At 61.3% G+C, this 18,785-nt stretch overlaps 2 protein-coding genes across 2 annotated transcripts; both read right to left on the reverse strand.

Annotated features, from left to right (window-relative positions):
- Positions 1 to 1,673: 1,673 nt before the first annotated feature.
- PEAK3 (PEAK family member 3) lies at positions 1,674 to 6,084 on the reverse strand. The gene is made up of 4 exons (XM_075524052.1): positions 5,818 to 6,084; positions 4,882 to 5,027; positions 3,940 to 4,610; positions 1,674 to 3,355 (listed from the first exon to the last, which is right to left on the reverse strand). The coding sequence occupies exons 1-4, from the start codon at positions 5,922 to 5,924 to the stop codon at positions 2,360 to 2,362; spliced, it is 1,920 nt and encodes a 639-aa protein (XP_075380167.1). The 5' UTR covers positions 5,925 to 6,084; the 3' UTR covers positions 1,674 to 2,359.
- Positions 6,085 to 12,015: 5,931 nt separating this feature from the next.
- Positions 12,016 to 13,830, reverse strand: LINGO3 (leucine rich repeat and Ig domain containing 3). The gene has a single exon (XM_075524224.1). It carries the CDS (start codon positions 13,828 to 13,830, stop codon positions 12,016 to 12,018), a length of 1,815 nt encoding a protein of 604 aa, XP_075380339.1.
- Between the last annotated feature and the right edge of the window lie 4,955 nt (positions 13,831 to 18,785).

The following is an 18,785-nucleotide window of genomic DNA, read 5'->3' on the forward strand; positions in this document are numbered from 1 at the left end:
TGGATGTTCTTGATGGTCTGTTTAATTGGCTTCAGATATTTATATGGGCCTCTCTCTAACGCTGCCCCAGCTTGGGCTGTGCTCTGCTCCTCGGGTCCCGGGGTTCGGCATGTAGCACAGCCCTTACCTCTGCTGGGACCGAGGCTCCTGGCTGCGCTGCAGTCCAGTGAATACCAGAGGTCTCCCTCCCATGGGCCTCTTGCCAATTTTTTTGTGGCCCTACAATCGTGCTCTTCCTGTGGGTTTTTTTGGAAAGCTGTGAACCTGCTGTTCTTGGTGTGCCGAAGGCCAGCAAAGAGAGGAGGTGGGCATGACCAGGGCAAGGGTGTTCCTCCTTGACTCAACAGGCTGGCAAAGGTCTGAAGTCCGTGAACTCGTTCTCTAGCGAAATGCTTTTCCTCTGTGACACCGTGCCTGTGCTGTGGTCGTCTTTCTGCGGGGACATGTGAGTTGTGGAGATGTACGTGGTCCTGCCTTGAAGGCTGTGGTCCTCTGTAGATGTTTCGCTGACCTTCCGTGCTCCAAGCTGCTCCTGGTGGAAGGGGAAAGGGTCACCTAAGGTGGAAACCAGAAACAGGGGTGCAGGGGGTGCTTGGAGGTGCCGGGCTGGGGTGGGCCTGCAGGCGCTGGCAGAAGCAGATTTTGTCTTTGTTTTTCCAGGGTCGGATGCCCAAGGCGGCTTTGGGTGAGCTGCTGCCATGCCACGGGCTTTACTGCCATCTTGTAGCCACGCAAGATACTACAGGAGAGGTGCTGGGGACTGCAGGGCTGGGGCTCACCCAGGACAACCCCTCCTGCATGTTTTTGGCCCAAAAGCCCATACTGAAATTTGAACAACATTTCTGTGGACTGGCTGTGCTTGGGTGGTGACCGTGGCCAGGTTTGCGTGGCCGGGGAGCTTGTTCGGCCCCGCCTTGCTCGTCCGGCTTTGGTGGGGATGCCGCACTGCCAGATTTGGGTGCTGCTTCAGGAGGGAACAGTCCCTCACCATGCATGGAGCCTCCTACAGCGGGGCTGTGGTCTCAGCTGGGCCTCCAGCCCCACCGTAGCCCAGATGATGAGGCTGCTGCCTCCCCATGCTCAGCGAGCAGGAGGCAGAAACCCGCCGACCCGACCGGGGGAGCTGGGAGCGTGCTGCTCTGTGGTTTCATCTTGGGGGGGGTGTCACAGCTCCAGTTTACCGGGGGTCGTTTTGAGCTCAGGGACTCCTGGGAGGACTCGTCCCTGATCCAGCCGTGCCACCGGGCTCCGGTGAGTGCCTGGTGTGCTGCTGCCCACATCCGTGGTCCATGGGCACGCCGGGGCTGCCCCAGCGGTGGCTGAGGGGAAGCCCAGGAAGGTCCATCCCGCTGTGCACAGCCCACGGAGGCTGCTCTTGCTGCTGTCAGGTGATAGCTGTGAGTGGATTAATAATTACTTAATTAATAATAATATAAATGATGGGAGCAGAGCCTTGCATGGCATTCCACTGTGATGGTCACCTGGCATCCGCATGGCTTTGGGGACCAGGGCGCAGATCCCACGTGGTGCTGCGTGCTTTGTACCGAGCAGCGCATGCAGTGGCCCTTGCCTTGGTGCAGCCAGAGACTGACCCTGCAGCCCGGTCCCCGGGCGCAGCAGCCGTGAAGTGACCCGAGCTATTTACTGGATGCCATCGAGGCTGTTCTGGGTAATCACCGCTGGGCAGTGAAGTTCGGCTTTGTGTTTCTCCCTGGATACATCACCCGGGTGTGTAATGCTGTCAAAGAAGCACATAAAGGACCAGTATTTAAGAGGCTCAGCTCTGGGTTTTATTGAAGCTGTGTGGCTGTTGTATTTCCCCCCTTAAAATGTCATTTATATTTGTGACAAATATAATGCCACAAACTGTTTCTAAAAAGAGCAGGCTGTACGAGGTATTTCTCCTTTGCTAACGGTGTGTTAAAGTGAGCTGTAACATTATTTAAAACAGCGAAAGCCTCGTGGCTGCAGGAGGGGTCTGAGGGGATTTTGTGCAAAGTCTAAGTCCTGTAAACTTTACTTGGGATAATCAGCTACTAAATTGGTTCTTGATCCTGTGGCTTCCATCTAGCCGTCTTTCCTGAGATGGTCCGATAAACTGGGCTCACAGCATCAAACAAAAATCGGCCGAGGGTGTAAAAACACACCCGGTGTTGTGGGAACCACGGGTGGGAGTTCGGTCCCAACTTCATCATTCATGTGCTGTGGGGGAAGCGGATTCAGGTTTGCAAACAGAGTTTTCCCAGCCAGGACCAGCTTGGGTTCCTTGCAGGGGCCGGCAGCTGGTGGATTTGGCCAGGTCCCCATGGACTCTTGGCTTTGGGGAGACCTTTTGGGTGGGCTGAACTTCAGCTTGCCTTTAGGGAGTGTAGAGAGTCTGGGTGACTTGGTAGAGCGTGTGTTCGGTGACCTCCTTGAAGTACTGGCAGCACAGCCACTCCTCGAGGCCAGGGCTTGCCCCTGCCGCAGCTGAATTCTCCGCAAACTTCAGGAGCAGCAGAGCCCTCTTCACCTCCACCCAGCTCTGGAGCAGGGTGAGGGTCTTCTTGCTCCTGGCGAAGAGCTCCTGGCGAGGCCCCCAGAGCAGGACCTGCAGGATGCTCCGTGCCTGCTCGATGGAGACCCTCTTGCAGGGATCTCTGTGGAGAAGCAGCATGGCCAGACGCTTGAGTCCCGTGGAATAGATGGACAGGGAGGGGATTTCAGGAAGTCTATTGCTTCTGAACCCCAAGGTGTTTTCCAGAGAGATATCCACATGCAAGATCTGATAGATCAGCATGCCTACATTCAGCTCATCTGCCACCGGCGAGGGCGGTGTAGCAAGCCCCTTGGTCCAGTCCTGCTCTTGGCTGGTAGAACAAGGTCTTCGCTTGTCTTTGACCTTGAAGAAGCTGCTGATGAGCAGCCTTGGAAGGGACAGGGATGCCTCCTTGCCGTGCTGGCTCCGAGGAGGACATGGGCACCGCACCAGCAGCAGGTTCTCGGGGCAGAGGTCCCCCTGTGCCATGTTCTGCACCCGCAGGTGCTCCAGCCCCATGCACACCTGCAGGAGGAGGAGGCAAGCCAGGCGTTCGTAGTGCCCAGGGCTGGTCCTGTGCAAACCATGGGATCCCTTCACAAAGCCCGCCAGGGTCTGGCAGGGAACCTCAGGAGAAATGAAGACCTGCAGGACAGGGTAGGTGGCCAGATGGGCTGGCTCCTCTCCAGAAGGGGACCGACTCTGCTTCCCAGGGCTTCCTGGGAGCACCAGCTCCCGAGGGAGGCGGTCGGTGAAGCGGCTGATCAGGCGCTGGATGCTGCAGTGTGCCCCGAGGGAGCTCTGCACCCCCAGGCTGGCACAGCCTGGCTTGGGGACCTGCAAGGAGAGACGGTGCATGGCCAGCTGTGCGAGGACAGAGCCATGGGGTGCCTTGTCCTGGGCCGGGCCACCGCCTCGGCTCAGGGCCACCAGCCCTGGTCCGACCCACGCGCAGTGCTGGGCTCCCCCCACACCCTCTGAACCTGTTGGTGCCTGCTGGAACGGCTTTGAGCAAGAAAAGGGAATGGGGGGAGGTGTAACACCCCGGCGAGCTGCAAAGCTGCTTTGATGGGTCTCATCCTGCACTGCCTGAGGAGCCAGCTCTGCTCCAGCTTCTACTTGGCATCCGCTGGCCCCTTGAGACCACTTGCCAGGGCATCTTCCCCAGCGGTGCCGTTCCCCTTGGCGTGGCCTTGGACCGTGGGAGCTGCTGTCCTCGCCTCCCCGGCCCACGCCAGCAGTGCTCTCTCATTTAGCAAATGCAGAAGTAGGTGCAGAAAGAGGAACCGCCTGCGTAATGGGGGTCAGTGGAAAAGCCAACGCTCCCGGTTCATGCTTGCCTGCAGCACCGCAGCCCCCCGTGCCCCGGGAGCCAGCTTCCTCTGCACCTCCCGGGGCATTTTCCCCAATTCCCTGCTTACCTTGGCCGCCAACACCAGCTGGGTTTGCTCAAAAGTGAAGCCCACCCGGAAATACCAAGCGTCGCCGCTTTCGCAGCATGGCTCCCGGTCCAGGATGCTGAGCGCTGCCCAGTTCTTCCCCGCCAGCTCTGCCTCCAGCAGCTGCTGCCGCTCCTCCAGCCCCACAAGCTCCTCCTGGATGCGAGCCGAGAGCCGGGCCAGGGCGGCCGCCTGGCACCCCAACACCACCCCGCACACCCCGGCCGGGCCCTCCAGGCGCTGCAGGAGCTGCCCCAGCTCCCCGTCCACCGTCCCGAACGTCAGCTCCGCTGGGCTGGGTGATAGGGCTTTTTGCAGGCTGCTCCGGGCCACCGGTTCCCCCAGGCTCTGGCACTTGGTCAGGGGCTTCTTGGGTCCCCAGGAGGGTCTGTCCCGCGGCGGGGTGGAGCTGGGAGCCCCCTCCTCATGCCGCAGATGGGGTGGTGGCATGCTGTAGAAGATGCCGCTGGCCCATGGTGTGGGGTCACCCCGACGGTGCTGGGATGGCCCCTGCTCTGGGAGCGACTCTGCTCGCTGGAGCTGCTTTTTTGGCAATGGGGGAGGCAGGGGGTCCCGGTCGGGCTGAGAGGGGGGTCTCCCGGCTCCTTCCCCTCGGCTAGCCTTGCGGGGGACGAGGTGGGCTCGCAGCTCTCCTGGGGAGGGAGGAACAGGCAGGGCTGAGACTTCCCTGAGAGGGGAGCGGGGGGGCGGGAGAAAGTGGGAGACGGAGCAGGATGGGGATGCAAGCACGCCATCATTTGCCCCACTGCATACTTCCAGCCCCAAAGCGATGCCCAACGCCAGCCCGCTGGGTCAGGGCTGGGTGCTGCGGGAGGAGGACGGGGACAGCGGCAGGGTTTGTCCCCACCATCCGAGCTGACAGCTCGGCGGGCGGGAGGGCAGCGGGGTCAGGGCGTCACTCACCCACGTTGCTGTAGATGAGGGCTGAGTCGGGGGGTCGAGGCGGGCGGCCCCTTGGAGTGTCCAGCATGGGGTCAGGCGGTCCGGGGGCACCCAGGTCCAGGCTGCTGCAGCGGGCGCGCACGCTGCCCCGCGCCTGCACGAGGGCCCTGCGCGGAGCCGGGAGTCAGCGCTCACCCCCCCGGGGGGGTTCCCACTGCTTTCAGTGCTGGCTCAGGGGAAGAATAAGGAGAAAGGGGAAGCGGTGGCCTAGGGAGCCCTGGCTGCGTGGGTTTAGGGCAAAAGCCAGGGACTTTGGTGGCCTGGTGACTCCAGCTCCTGCACTGGGGGGTCTGGGGGTGCTCCTGCTTCCCAGGGCTGGGGGCTGCCTTGGGGGCTTCATGTGCTCTGGTTCACACCCGCGTGGGGACGGGGGGGGGTGCACACACGGGTTCACGCCTGCCCTGCGGTCCCTGTCGGTGGCCGCGAGGAGGATGCGATGGTGGGAGAGGTGTGGGACGAGAGCAGGAAAAGCCTTCGGCACCGCTGGCCCAGCTCTGGCGGGGACAGGACGGGGGGTCTGTGCATAGGGAGGGAAAAGCCCAGAGCCTGTAAGGAGGGGAGCAGTGGGAAGGAGCCGTCCGCAGCCCCGGCTGGGCTTTCACTTCCCCGTCCTGGCCAGGCTCAGTGCAAACCTGCAGCTCTGACCCTGCCGCCACAAGCAGTACCGAAACCACGGTGGCTTTCTTTAAAAACTCCGGTTTCTGCTGGGGACATCACTCCCTGTGCAACTTCAGGCTTTGTCCCTCTTTGGCCCAGCTTGGCCCCCGTTATCCCCCGGGGAAGCGGGGGTTATTGCCCTGCCCCTTGCCGTGGTGCAAAGCGTCGGGCTGAAGCAGCCTTGCTGGGGTGCTGCTGGGAAGCTCCTTTTTGGGCCCCATTTGCAGAGCAGTTTGTTACCTCTGAGTTTTCCCTGGCAGCGGCGGGGGCCTGGCGGGCTCCAGCTCCGTCTCCCGGCTCGGCGGCGGCTCCTGCTCCCTGTCCCAGGCTCCCCCGGCACCGGCCATGGCACCGCCGGGAATCGCCTTGCACAACTTGCTGCAACCCCGCTCGCAGGAGGATGTTCTTTCAAAACCTGCTTCTTGCAAGTCTAAAGGAAGCTGGAGGCTTGGCCTCGCTTCCCGGCAGCCCCCGGCGCTGCTCCGGGGCCGCGTGCTGCCCGCAGGGGCTCCTGCTGCGGCTGCAGTAACTGCATCGCCTTCGGTGCAACCCCTTGCAATGGGTTTGCTTCCCCACCTGTGCTGCTCGTGGAGGTTTTCCGCTCCTCCTCCCAGGCTCCTTTCTGGATGGCGGCTGTATTGGAGGGGGGGATTTCCGCGGTAAAACCCTCCAAACCATGTAATTAATTCTCTGCTCTCCAGGTTGCGTTCCTCTAGATGGATTGGCGAGGTGGAATTTTTTTGTTTTCTTCAATGTTTTTTGCTGGGATTTCCTGCAGCCATTGCACAAGAGGAGCTCGGTCGTTAGAAAACACTTTTTTTCCTCCTAGAGCTTTACAGGCGCTGAGAGAGCACGAAGCGACGTGACTCTGCTGCTAAAAAAAAAAAAAAAATATATCCCCCCATTGGTGTCTGTCCCCTCTAGGCTAAAGTCGCTCTTTTAACACTCTAACCCCCCAAATATTTTAATATCTCCTCCCTTCTATTCAATCTTTGAACTAATTAGCAAATAACTAATGGCACTCATTGGCAATCGCCCTGGCTGGGTGGTCTGCTGAGAGCTGTGGGAAGCCAGCTTCAGGGATCGCTCCTGGGGGCACTGAGGCCGGGGATGAGCAGGCGCTGGGGGCCGTGGATTTGCACGGAGAAAGCGCGAACGTGCACCGTGTTTCCACCGCCTGAGCTGGACCGTGCATCCCCAGCGGCAGGGCGGGCACCCCTGCGACCGGGCGCCTCTCGGGGTTTTGGGGGCCGGTTTGCGGCTCAGCGGGTGCCCGTGAGCCTGAGGCCACGCCGCTGTGAGGAGCCCACCTGCCTCGGTGGTTTCCTCGCTGTGTATTTTACAACCTCTATTTCCCAGCCACCACCGAGCCAGCCGGTAGCTTTGCGTCTGTTTGCCCACAGCGCTTGCCAAAGGCCGTTTCTGCGGTGCCGAGGCCATATGCTAGAGCTGATAAAAATACGTGTTGGGGCTGAGTCATGTTTGAATCTGGCACTAGCTCGGTGAGGATGTGCAAGACTTTGGGCGATGACAGCCTGCACTGGTCCCCGCGTGGTCCTTCCCACGCTGCTGCCTGCTTCGCTGCCGGGGCTGCTCACCCCTGCAGCCAGCCCAGCCCTGCCCAGCAGCAAGGCTTGGCTCGCTGTTGCTCCCTCAACACATCATGGTTTTTTAATATATATATATATATATATGCATGCTATAATGCTGTAAAAATAAAGACTATAAATGGAACATTTAAGGTTCAGTGGCATCCTGGGCTTCTTGATGTTGTTCAGCAACGAGGTCAATGTATATCCCTCATCCCAGTAAGTCGTTTATGTTAATGACTGTACAACAAACTGTTTTAAGCAACAGTAAATCTAGTAGAAGCATCGATATTTTTCCCTAATGAGTAATGTTACCTTCAAGATAAACCAGAGACCATTAGGAATAAAATTACAGAATTAATGCAATGAATGTGACCCTACCGAGCTAGAGAGAGGTGGCACAAGCAGGGCAGGCGGGAATTGCCTTTTGCAGAAGTATTGGCTGCAAATTTCCCGATACCGCTTTTTATAATAAAGGAGACAACGCCATGTTTAAAAGCAACCCGAGCCCTTAAAAAGGGCTGTGACTTTATACTGCTAAGCCCTGCAGGACTAGTAAGCAAACGCTGATTTGCTTGTCCCAGCTACGGGGCACCCCGAATCCGTCGGCGGGCTCCTCTGCCTGTCCCCGGCTGGTGAAGCAGCTGCAGGACACCGAGGGCAAGGGGACACGTCTGGTCCAGGGGACGCAGAGCCCTTTGCCCCCCCCGAGCTGCACAGGGGTGGGATTTGGGAATTGCAGGGAAGTTTTACTTAGCCGAAATCTTTTTTTTAATTTGTAAGGAAATTGGTTTCTCTTCCCAGTGGGAGATACGATCTTTAAATTCACCCGCTGGAAAATTGCATTTTTCTACTTGTCTTTATTTTTTTGGTGGTTTTTTCGTCGTTATTCTCAGTCCATCACTGCTGCGGGGACTCTCGGCTCAGGACAGGTCGGGGCGGTACGTCTCGGGCCGGCATGGGCACACGGGCTGGGCACAGCGGGCACCAAAACACCTGAGCCGGTTTCTCAGCATCTCCCATCCCGGCAACTCTTGTCCCCCAAAAGCTGCCGAAGGAGCGGGTGGGCTCAGCCCTGGCACCCACGGGTGTCCCCGAGGCCCCGGCGCGGCCAGGCTCTTCGGCAGAGGCGTGAATTGTAGCCCTGACCCTTACCCTCCTGGGCGCTCTTGTGCCATGCGGTGTATTTATTTCTTATGCAGGAAATGAGAGAAAAACCCCAGTTTCCTCTTTTATGCCCACGAGAGCTCTTGCCCCAGCTGTGGGGGCTGCAGGAGGCCCAGGGTGCTGGCAGCACCCGGGTTATTTTGCAGCTCCCTCCTGCCGGTGCCGGGAGCCTCTCTGGGGAGCAGGGGGTGTGGAATTTTGGGGCGCAGAGGCTGGGAACTGGCCCAGGGCCCTTTCCTCCAGCAGATGGAGGCGTTGCCTTGCTTCCACCACCCAGCAGGCTCCCAGTCCCCATCCCAGTCCCCATCCCAGTCCCATGCTGGGACTGGAGGCCGGCATGGGGGCAGGCCAGCCACTGAGACTGGAAGGAGGGAAAGGGGGGGTGTTCGGGGAGGTGTAGCAGCCCCTTTGCTGGGGACACAAGGCCAGATGGTCCCCAGGGAGCTGGGCGAGGGGACACCGGCGTGGCCGAGAGCCTCGTGGGTGATGGCAGGTGGGCCAAGGGCAGGGACGGCCGCGCATGGGGTAGGGTGTGCCCTGGGGCTGATGTGATGGGGAAGGGGACCGAGAGGGGTACTTCAAGAGGGAGGCCCCCCCCCAGCGCCACTGGCTCCTGCCCCATGGCCCTACTGCAGTGCCCCTCTGTGCCTCAGTTTCCCCAGCCAGGCAGCTGCGGTGCAGACCCCCGGCGCCCGGATTTCCAGTCTCATCGGAGAGGTTTGGCCCCGTGTGTACGTGCGTGTGTGCGCACACCCCCGTGTGTACGTGAATCCCTTTAACACCTCCCCCAGTTTCCCTGCAAGCAGGAGGTGAGGTGCTGGCTTCGCACCCTTCAGCTTAAGGGCGTACCTATAAACACTCTATTAATAATTAATAATAGATTAATAGCAGTGGCAGTTTGTTAACACATGCGCATTAATCATTTATTAGTTATTAATATGGACTTTACTACCCTCTGAAAGTTGGTTTAGCACAATTTCTTAAGGGGTTCGCAGGACTGGTGGTGGTGATGGGCTGCAAACCCCAAGCCCAGCCGGGCGCTGCGGTGACCTGCTGCTGCTGCGGCCGTTCCAGCCATCACGGCTTTAAACTGGGGAGATTTGCTTCCAATTTGTTTGTCACGTGTGGCTGAATCTAATTTCCAAACGAGGTCGGTCAAAGGCCATTAAACCACTGGCTGGACCCTGCTCTTTGGCATCAAAAGGGTCCTTGCCTGCGGTGAGGTACTCCCTGGGGCTTCCAGCTTCACCCGGCTTTCAGCCCTCCCAGTTCTCCCAGTCTGGGTTTTCCTGCTGGTTTTCTGGGATGGATGATGATCCTAAACTGGGCTCTGGGGGTTTAACATCTGCCCCAACACTGGGACACCCTTCGGGCTTGCACCGGGCTGGAGCAGGGCAGGAGAGCACCAAGGCAGGAATCCTGCACACGGGGCAAGCGGCTCCGACAGCCCCTTCTGGGTCCTGCCCAGCCCCACGCTTGCGCTCAGCCCTGCTCGGGCTTTCTCTGCTGACTTTGGCTTTTCTTATTTGAGCCACGTGGAGAAGGAAAGGGGGAAAAAAAACCAAACAAGCCACAAAAGTCCCTTTTTTTTTTTCTTTTTCCCCCGCAAACACATTTCACATGCTCGTTACATATAAAACCGTGCCAGGTCTGCACTGCCCCAACCTGCCTTTGCTCCCGGCTGCAAGGGTCCGTGCCTGACCCCCTCCCCACCCCCCCGCCACCCCCCAGGTAAAAAAACCCCCAGACACTGAACAAGGGCACGCGGGTGATGCCGGTGGGACCCATGGTGCGACACGGCATGCACGGCTCAGGGAGCAAGGGGGCACCGGGCATGCGAAGGAGCCGCGGGCAATGGCCGGACCCATGGCAGGGGATGGATTGGGGAGAGATGGGCAGCACCCCCCCAGGTCGGGGGCCAGATCCTGGCAGTGACCAGCTGCAGCCCAGGGAGCACCTCGGGGAGGAAGGCTGGGTGCTGAGCCCATCGGCTCCTTCGCCCCTCTCCCCTCCCCGGGGCTCGGCCGGGGTCCGGGGGACACCCAACGCCTGTGGGTGCGAGAGCAGGACAGGGCAGCGGGACGGGGTGCAGGGGACGACCCGAGCAGCCGCTCTCGCTTGTGCCCCACGCAGCGAAGCTCACGGGGGGGGCCACAGCCCCGACCCCTCGGGAGCTCCTGCCTCCAGCGCAGCCCCAAAGGCCGGGGGATGCCCGGCAGGAGACGGGCAGCTGCCTTCTCCAGCTCCCGAAGCGAGCGTGCCCAGCCTGACCAGCGCTGGCGGGAGAAGGGACATCCAGGTGAGGGGACGTGCCCGCAGGAATGGGGACAGGGTGGGACCTGCAGCAACCCCCTGGGGTGCGCACGGTGGGAGGAGGAGGAGGAGGAGGAGGAGGAAGCGGTGGGCTCCCGGCCCGTCTAGGTCCCGTCCAGGCTCTTCCCTTCCAGCTGTGCCAGCTCTGCTCCTTCTCCCACCCAAAGCCCTACGCCCCGAGCAGAAGCCAGCGGTGCCCTGGGCAGGGGTGGGAGGGGAAGCCGGGGACCGTCCCCGCGGCAGCGGGAAGCGGAGCCCGGGGACACGGACCCGCGGTCCCCAGCGCCAGAGGGTGCAGGATCCAGGTGGACGAGACGGAGGTGCCGGCCGGGACCTTCTCCCTGTGTTTGCTTTTGCCGTTGGTTCCCGAGCTGCTTGTGCCAAGCCTTTCTCTCCTCTTCTCTCCTGGGCTGCACGGCCTCCCCGCACAGGACGAGCCAGCTCCTGCTATCCTGCAGGCTTCCACTTTGCAAGTCAAAGAAAATGGGCCCAAAAGTGCCTTTTTCACCTGTAGGAATCCCAACCCCCAGCCCTTCACCCCGATGCGGATGCAAAGACAGGGCCTTGCATCACCCTGGGGCTGCTCCTCCTGATTTTAATGACCTTGGCCTCATTTTGCCCTTTTTTTCCCTTTTTTTCTTGCTGACACCTCCTCAGAGCCCGGCCTTGGGTAGGTTATTATTGCTTGTGCAGGAGCACCCCCGGGCACCCGCGTTTGCAGATGCCGCGTCTCAAATCCGCCGATGGGAAGCTCTCAAGGCACGGCCGTGCCCCGGGGGGTCCGGCTTTGCCGAGGGGCTGGGGGAGACCCCCAGCTCGGCACAACTTCCCCCAGCGCCCCAGTCCCGCATCGCCCCGGAAGACTTTTCACTTGGAAATTGATTAAAAAAAAAGATCGTTGGACCAAAAAAAAAAAACAAAACCAACAACAAGAAAAGAGAAGAACCATAAACATCCACCAGGAAAGTCTTCCAGAGAGTCTTTTAAAAAAAACAGGGAAAGGGGGAAAAAAAGGAAGCAGTTTTTTTCCCAGGCCCAAACGCTGCTGATCTCTTGGCTAGAGAAATGCATAGTTGGTAACAAAAATGTCGGCTACATTGGGAACCCCTGGAGCCGGGACGGCCCCTGGGCCATCGCGCCCTGAGGCCTCACCGCGTGGCCAGGACAGCCGGGCTCCCCGAGGTCCGTGCGGTTCTGATCCTGCTGGCCTGCGGTGCCTCCGGCATGTCTCCGGCCGCGTCCTAGCACAGCGAGGTCCTGCCACCAGCCCCAGGACATTGCTGGTGCTCCCACACCCCCCCCCGGCCCCGTCCCACTGTGGCCGTGCCTGGGACCAGGCAGCAGACAACGGTTCTCCTCTGGGAGAGGCTCAGATCATCTTCATGTTGAACTTCCTGGCTCCTCCTTGGCCGGTGGTGGTGGTGGGACCGTCCACCTTGCGGAAGGAGTACTCCACTGAGAAGTTGTTCTTGTGCTGGCCCCGGCCCCGGCTCCAGACGAAGAGGAGGAGGAAGCAGAAGAGCACCACGCCCAGGAAGGTGATGCAGCCCATGGCCGTGGAGACCAGGATGGTCTTGAGGTCCAACGTAAACTTCAAGAAGACTTGGGTGTTGTTGTGGGAGGTGTCGTTGAACTCGCTGAGGTACAAAGTTCGGTTCGCGTAGTGGGAGCCATCGGCCGGCCGCCCCTTGACTGTCAGGGTGGCGAAGTAGGTGTCGTTGCCTCCCGCGTTGCTGGCAATGCAGATGTAGGTGCCGCTGTCCTGCACCTGGGCGAAGCGGATCTCCAGGGTGCCCCCGGGCAGCACGGTCGCCCGCCCTGTGCTGCGGGTGGTGATCATGCGGTGCTGGGGGGACACCCAGGCGATGGAGGGGTCTGGCTCCCCGTCCGCCCGGCAAAGGAAGGACACGGACTGCCCTTCCCGGGCCGTCACGTGCTGCAGCTTCCGATCCCTTATCTTGGGCTTCTGGCAGGTGAAGTACTCAAAGAGCACGGAGTCTGGGAAGTCGCGCAGGGCGTTGCCCTGGATTTCGGGTGGCGAGGAGCACATGGGCTGCTGCCCGTCAAAGTTGAGCGTCTTCCGTCGCTGCAGGATCCAGAGGAGGCGGCAGTCGCAGGCCAGGGGGTTCCTGTCCACCCGCAGCGTCTCCAGCGTGTTGACGGAGTGGAAGGTGCTCTCCTCCAGCGTGGAGAGAAAGTTGCTGGAGAGGTTGAGCAGCCGGATTTGTCTCAGGCCAGAGAAAGCCTGCGGCTCCACGGACACCAAGAGAGCGCCCACGATGTGGAGCTCCTGGAGGCGGATGAGGTCTTTAAAGGAGCCCTTCAGCACAGTGCTAATGGGGTTGTAGGACAGGTTCAGGTACCGGAGGTACACCAGGTTCCTCAAGGCAGCGGCGGGCACGGCTGTGATGTTGGTGTAGGTGATGGAGAGTGAGGTGAGGTTCAGGCCCTGGAAGCTGGTGGGGGAGACATCTTCCAGCAGCGGCCAGTTGTCGATCTCCAGCTGCAGGAGGTTGTAGAGCTTCTTGAAGTTTTGGTCCTCCAGCGCGGAGATGCTGAGGTGCCGGAGCCGCAGCACCTCCAGGTTCTGGAGGTAGGAGAGCGACTCGGCCGAGATGGAGGTCAGGTTGCACTTCTCGATGGTCAGCTGCTCCAGGCCAAGCAGCCCCGAGAAGGCCCGTTGGGAGATGTACACCAAGTCGTTATCGCCCACCTCCAGGCTCTTCAGGTTTCGCAGGTCCTGGAACATGTAGTCCAGCAGGATGACGAGTTTGTTCTCGCTGATGTCCAGGAGGGTGAGGTTGGTCAGCTTGGTGAAGACCCCCGGGGGGATGAGCTTGAGCTGGTTCCCCCGCAGCCGCAAGGTCTGCAGGTTGAACAGGTTGCTGAAGGCGCCCGGCTCCACATTGGAGATGATGTTCTCGCTGAAATCCAGCTCCTCCAGCAGCGGGTACGGGGAGAGGTCCCCTGGGTTCAGGCAGCGGATGCGGTTCTTGTTGAGCTCCAGGATCTTGGTTTCGGTGGGGATGCCCTCAGGGATGGCGGTGAGCCGCTTGCGGTGACACACCACCGACTTGATCTGCGGGGCGCACTCGCAGCGGGCAGGGCAGGCTGCCACCCGCGGGGGGCTCAGGAGGACCAGGAGGACCAGGACCGGGAGCCAACATGTCATTGTGTGGAGCATGGTCTTATAGGCTCGCTACCGTTCTCCCATGCGCCTGCAAGGGAGAGAGATGCGGAGTCAGCGGCGAGCCCGGGAGAGCCTTACGAAGTCCTACCCAGCCCCAGGTCACCCATCTGTGGGTTGCGACTGGAAAACGCTCCCCAAACCCTCGCCCGTGGCCCTGATAAGGTCCCAGCCCCCCAGGAAGCCCCTCTGGACCCCTTTCTCAGCACCTAACGTGTGACCCAGTGACCGTGCCCTATGCAAACCTGGGCTAAACAAGCCTCGCTGCCTGCACACACCGTTAGGAGAGCAGGGAAACTGAGGCAGGGGGAGATATCTGCAAGAGGAGACACGGCTGCAGACCCACATCGCAGCCTCTGCCCCCCGCCGGCTTACACCCGCTCCATGCCGCTGATGGTGCACGCACAGGCGTAGGGGGCTGTGAGCAGGAGCACCCCGGGATAACAGCGGACACAGACCCCCCAGGGCAGCGTGGGAGCGAAGAGATGCAGCCAGAGGCCTTGCAAACTTGAGACACAGGTGGGATGCCACATCCCCTCTGCTCCCCATGCAGCTGCAGGGAGGTCTCATCCGGTGGCACAAATCCTTCCCAGGCCCTGGGCTCGGCGAGGTTCCACAGGACAGGGGATGCTCGGAGCCATACGTAGGGGCCGGTCCTCCCGCCCCCGTCCCCGGCGCTGCCCTCTCGGAGTGGAGATTAAGGCGGCCGCAGGCGCAGTCTTCACGGATGAGGGATTAACACCAACCTTGCGCGGCGCGGTGCCCCGGCTGCCCTCCTTTCCAGGGATTAGCACTTGGCTGCCACTTTCCCTTTTCTCTGCTTCCCCTTCCCCGCTCCCTGTCCCCTTCTGTGCCCCAAATCTGTCAGGTTGCCACCACGCCTGGAAACGCACCTCCCAGGGCCGGCGCAAGGTCATCAGCTGCCTTTCCCTAAGGAAGCGCTGTCATTAACCTAATTAAGTGGCAGAGCTGCTTGGTCGGGGTGCTGGTCGGGGTGCTGCGGGCTGTTTCTGGGCCCGGCGAGGGAACACGGGCAATTTGGGGGGGTACGGAGAGCAAAGCCAGCCCCTTCAGCCACCCCTGCGGAGGTGCAGCGAGCGGAGCAGGTCCCAGCCCCGCGCTGGGGCCGAAAGGCCCAAAGAGAAAATACCCCAAATGAGCTGACTGATGCGACCTGAAGTGGTTCAACATCTCCTGGGGTTGGGTCCTCACCCCAGGTCCCCAAAGCAGCGTGGGGGCGAGAGCCTGGGCAAAGCATCACCACCGGCGCCGCAGCAGGGTGCCCACCAAAGCGACACGGGGGCACCACCCTGGCACGCCTGCCTCCCCGGGGAGATGCTCACCATGTCTTGGCAGCCCCCTCCTCCTCCTCTCCCTCCTCCTCTTCTTCCACCTCCGAGTCCTCCACCTCCTCGCTGCCAGGATTTATTTGCTTTGTGCCTTCCCAGGTGTCTCCTGGCCGCTGCACCTCACGGGCAGGAGGCAAGAGCATCCCTCTCCCCATCTGCTCTCTATCGAGAGCATTTATCCGTGCTCCGGCTGCTCTCGCCGCACCAGCCCTGCTTCTCGTGGCAAAACCCGCCTGTCCACGGGACGTCTCCATTCGCACGGACTTGGACCCCTGCCTTCGCCGTTTTCCAGGGGTGCTTGGTTTAGGGGGCGATGGAGGGCGAAAGGAGGAGCCGCTGCTCGGCACCAGGAGAGACGGTGGGAGCTGCCGGGGCAGGCTGGCAGCGGGGAGAGGACGAGCCACCAAGTCCCTTCGCCTCCCCCATCCCTGCCCCTTTGCGAAGGGGCCCCGCGGAGGAGAGAGCCCAGGGCCATGGGGATGGTGGGGCGGGACCCGCGGGTCCCCATCCCGGGGTGCTGAGCCATGCCCTGCTCCCTACCAAGCTGCTGCCCTTCACCCAAACCTGCCAGCCCCTCTCCTCCCCAAACCCCCTCTCCCGCAGCATCGCAGCCCCCAGCCTCCCCCGGCTGCACCCCGGGCCCCGCGCCCAGCCCGGCTGGCTCCGTCCCTCAGCAGCGGTCGCACCCCAGCCCCAGGGAGGCTCGGCAGGACAGACCAGAAGGAGCCTGAAGGTTTTGCCGCGCTCCCGTTCCCCGTCACCCCCTTCCCCGTCCTTCTTTGCGCTCTCAGAGCGCTTGGCTCCGAGCAGCCCTGCTGCGGGGTCGGCACCACCGGGACGAGCAAGGGGGACCCCGGATCCCCCTGGAGAGGTGACACCGACGGAGCGGGGACAGCAGGAGCTGGCCCATCCCAGCGCCTCTGCCCAGCACCACCGTGCTCACGAAGGACACCGAAGGCTGGTGCCACCCTCCCTCCCGTCCCTGAGGGGCTGCCAGCACCTGGGAATGGCCCTGGGGGGGCCGGGGGGCTCCCGACCCTCTCTGTGCCCACGTCGTGGGGAAGGATGCAATCTCCGCTGGTAATTTCCCGTCCTGATCCCATTAGACAAGCTGAGCGATAAACCCATTGCTCGGTGCAATTTAAGAGCTGCAGGAGATTATCTTTTACGGACTTTTTTTTTTGGGTGCGTGTCTTAATTTTGCCACATTTCCCTTTTTCTTCCAACGAATCAAACCGAGAGGGAACCTTTATCATTTTTCCCACAGCCGCAGGGAGGGGATTAACAGCCGGGCGGGACGCAGCATCGGCTTTCTTTGCCAGGGGCGGCGGGGTGGGACCAGAGACCCCCCCTGCTGCCCCCGCCAAGCATCCCAGCCCCTTCCTGCCCCCTCAGCAGCCATGCAGCCCCTCTCTCCGGCACTGCTCAGGCTGCACCCATTGCACCCGACCCCCTCCGTGTCCCGACCCCACCATGTCCAGCGACCGGGGGTCCCCAAATGCCACCTGGGCACCGGAGCGGGGATGCAGCTGGAGCTGCTTGGCAGCTTCTGCCTTCAAGGAGGCTGCTCACAGCCATGCCAACAGCCATTTTGCAATGGGCTCTGCCTGGCTGGCGGCCTCGGGAGCCCGAGCCGGCTCTAGGGTGAGGGGCGGACGGCTTCGCTTGGTCCCCCCCCGGTTCAGAAGGCTCCGCTCCTGCTGGGCCATGGGGCTGGATGGGAAGGATGCGCCCAGGCACGACCTGCAAACCCACAGGAAAAAAACCCTCCCAATTTATTGTAACGCTTATTTTTTTATTTAGCGTCTCTACGCTAAATAAATATGCCCAGGCACCGCTGCTAGGCTAATGGTCTCCCACGCCTGGCCGTACCCTGTGCCCACCGTCACCTCCCCACCAGGGGCTGGGGAAGGATCTGGCCCCTTCCCCTCCCCTGCCCATGGCCGCTGTGCCGAGGCAGCCCGTGGGCACGCCAGCTCTCCACCGTGTTCATTGCGAATGAGCCCGGGGTAACCGTACTCCCCTTGTGGTTACTACTTCGGCCACCTGATCCTCTAAGCAAAGGTACGAACCCGCTGGCGTTGTTTTACCCGGCAGCTGGGGAGCGGGAGCCACAGCCTCCCTTCCTCTCCTTCCCGCTCCGCAGCCAGAGCAGAGCTTCGGCTGCCTCCTCTGCCCCACAGCCCCCACCCACGGGTGCCCCGGCGGAGCCGGGAACAGCCCCGACACCCTCAGCAAACCATACGGGGGGGAATTAACGGGTGCTGGATCAGCCCCCTCCCAGCAAACCCAGGCGGATACGAGCTCCAGAGCAAGGAGCCGAGGTGGCCGAAGCTGGCTCTGCCCCTGCGGGTCTCTGCTGGCCCCAGGACATCCCACAGAAGCCGCCCCAGCTGCGGAGACCCCGTGTCCCCTGCAGTGACAACCGGGCTCCCGCAGTCGCCATCCAGCCGGGCAGAGCCGAGCACGGCCGAGCTGGGCAGAGCAGCGCCATTTATTAATAGCTCATTACTCCGATAGCGCGGCGTTCTCCGGGGCTCGCCTGGTCCCTGGGGAGCGAGGCCAATTAAGACTCTAGTTGCAGGCCTAGATAGAGGCTCTTCTTCGCATTTAATTTATTTTTAAAAATAACACGCCTGCTGCATGCAGGGCTGGGGAACGGAGCCAGGAAGGCCCGAGGCTGAGGGGCTGCAGCAGGGTGGGGGGAAGCAGAGCAGACCACGTTCGGCCACTTCGGAGCCCCCGGGAGCAGCCCCCTCCGTCCCCCCCTCCCCACCAGGATGCGTGGCCACCGAGCCCCTTTTGTCCCGGCCACCAGCAGCACGGTGCTTCCTGGCAGGCAGAGGTCAGAGCACAGAGGAGCTGGCGGTCTCTGACCCCCGGCTCTCGGATGCTCAGCCGCCGGCTGGCCCGGCTCGCAGGTGGGTTTTCGCTCCCTCGCACCACCACTTCTTACGGAAAAGGAGGTGGCAAGGTCTCTTCCACCCCCTTCGAATGGCTCCTGCTTCGGGGGCATACACTCAGCACAGCTCCTCCGAGAGCAATTGCTCCTCAGCTGCCATTTCTCCCCTCTTCTGAATAAAGACCAGAAAATAAGCCAAGGCTGACATTTCTAGGCTTCCCTGTTTTGACATCACGCAAGTACAAATACTTCAGTCAAAGCAACGTCTTGTTTTATTCTTCCATTGACTTGCGGGATGCAAAATGGTCCTGCTGAGACCTTCTCCTTCAAAAACTCCACCGCTGCTGCTCAAGGCCAAGCCCGTGTCAAGCCTCCTTCACCAGGAGCACCCAGGGGAGGTTACGTGCTCGGGGTAGGGGACGCTGCTCCACCTTTCCAGGGGACGCAGGGGACCCCAGGGGAGGGTGGAGATCCCCAGGTAGGGAGGGAGCAAACGGGGCAGAAAGCGATGCTGGGACCCCCGTGCATTTTGGAAAGGCTCATCCTTTAAAACACCGACGGGGGGGATAATACCGGCACCCCGACACACAGACGACAGAGAGGTGGCAGCGCCAGCGACTCGTGCCAGCGCCAGTACGTCCCAAACTTGGCACGAGACAGGAGAGGGCTCCTACAAACGCCAACGGCAGCCAAACGCTGCT

Source organism: Mycteria americana, chromosome 24 (assembly GCF_035582795.1).
Source record: "Mycteria americana isolate JAX WOST 10 ecotype Jacksonville Zoo and Gardens chromosome 24, USCA_MyAme_1.0, whole genome shotgun sequence".
In the NCBI taxonomy this organism is placed as follows: domain Eukaryota; kingdom Metazoa; phylum Chordata; class Aves; order Ciconiiformes; family Ciconiidae; genus Mycteria; species Mycteria americana.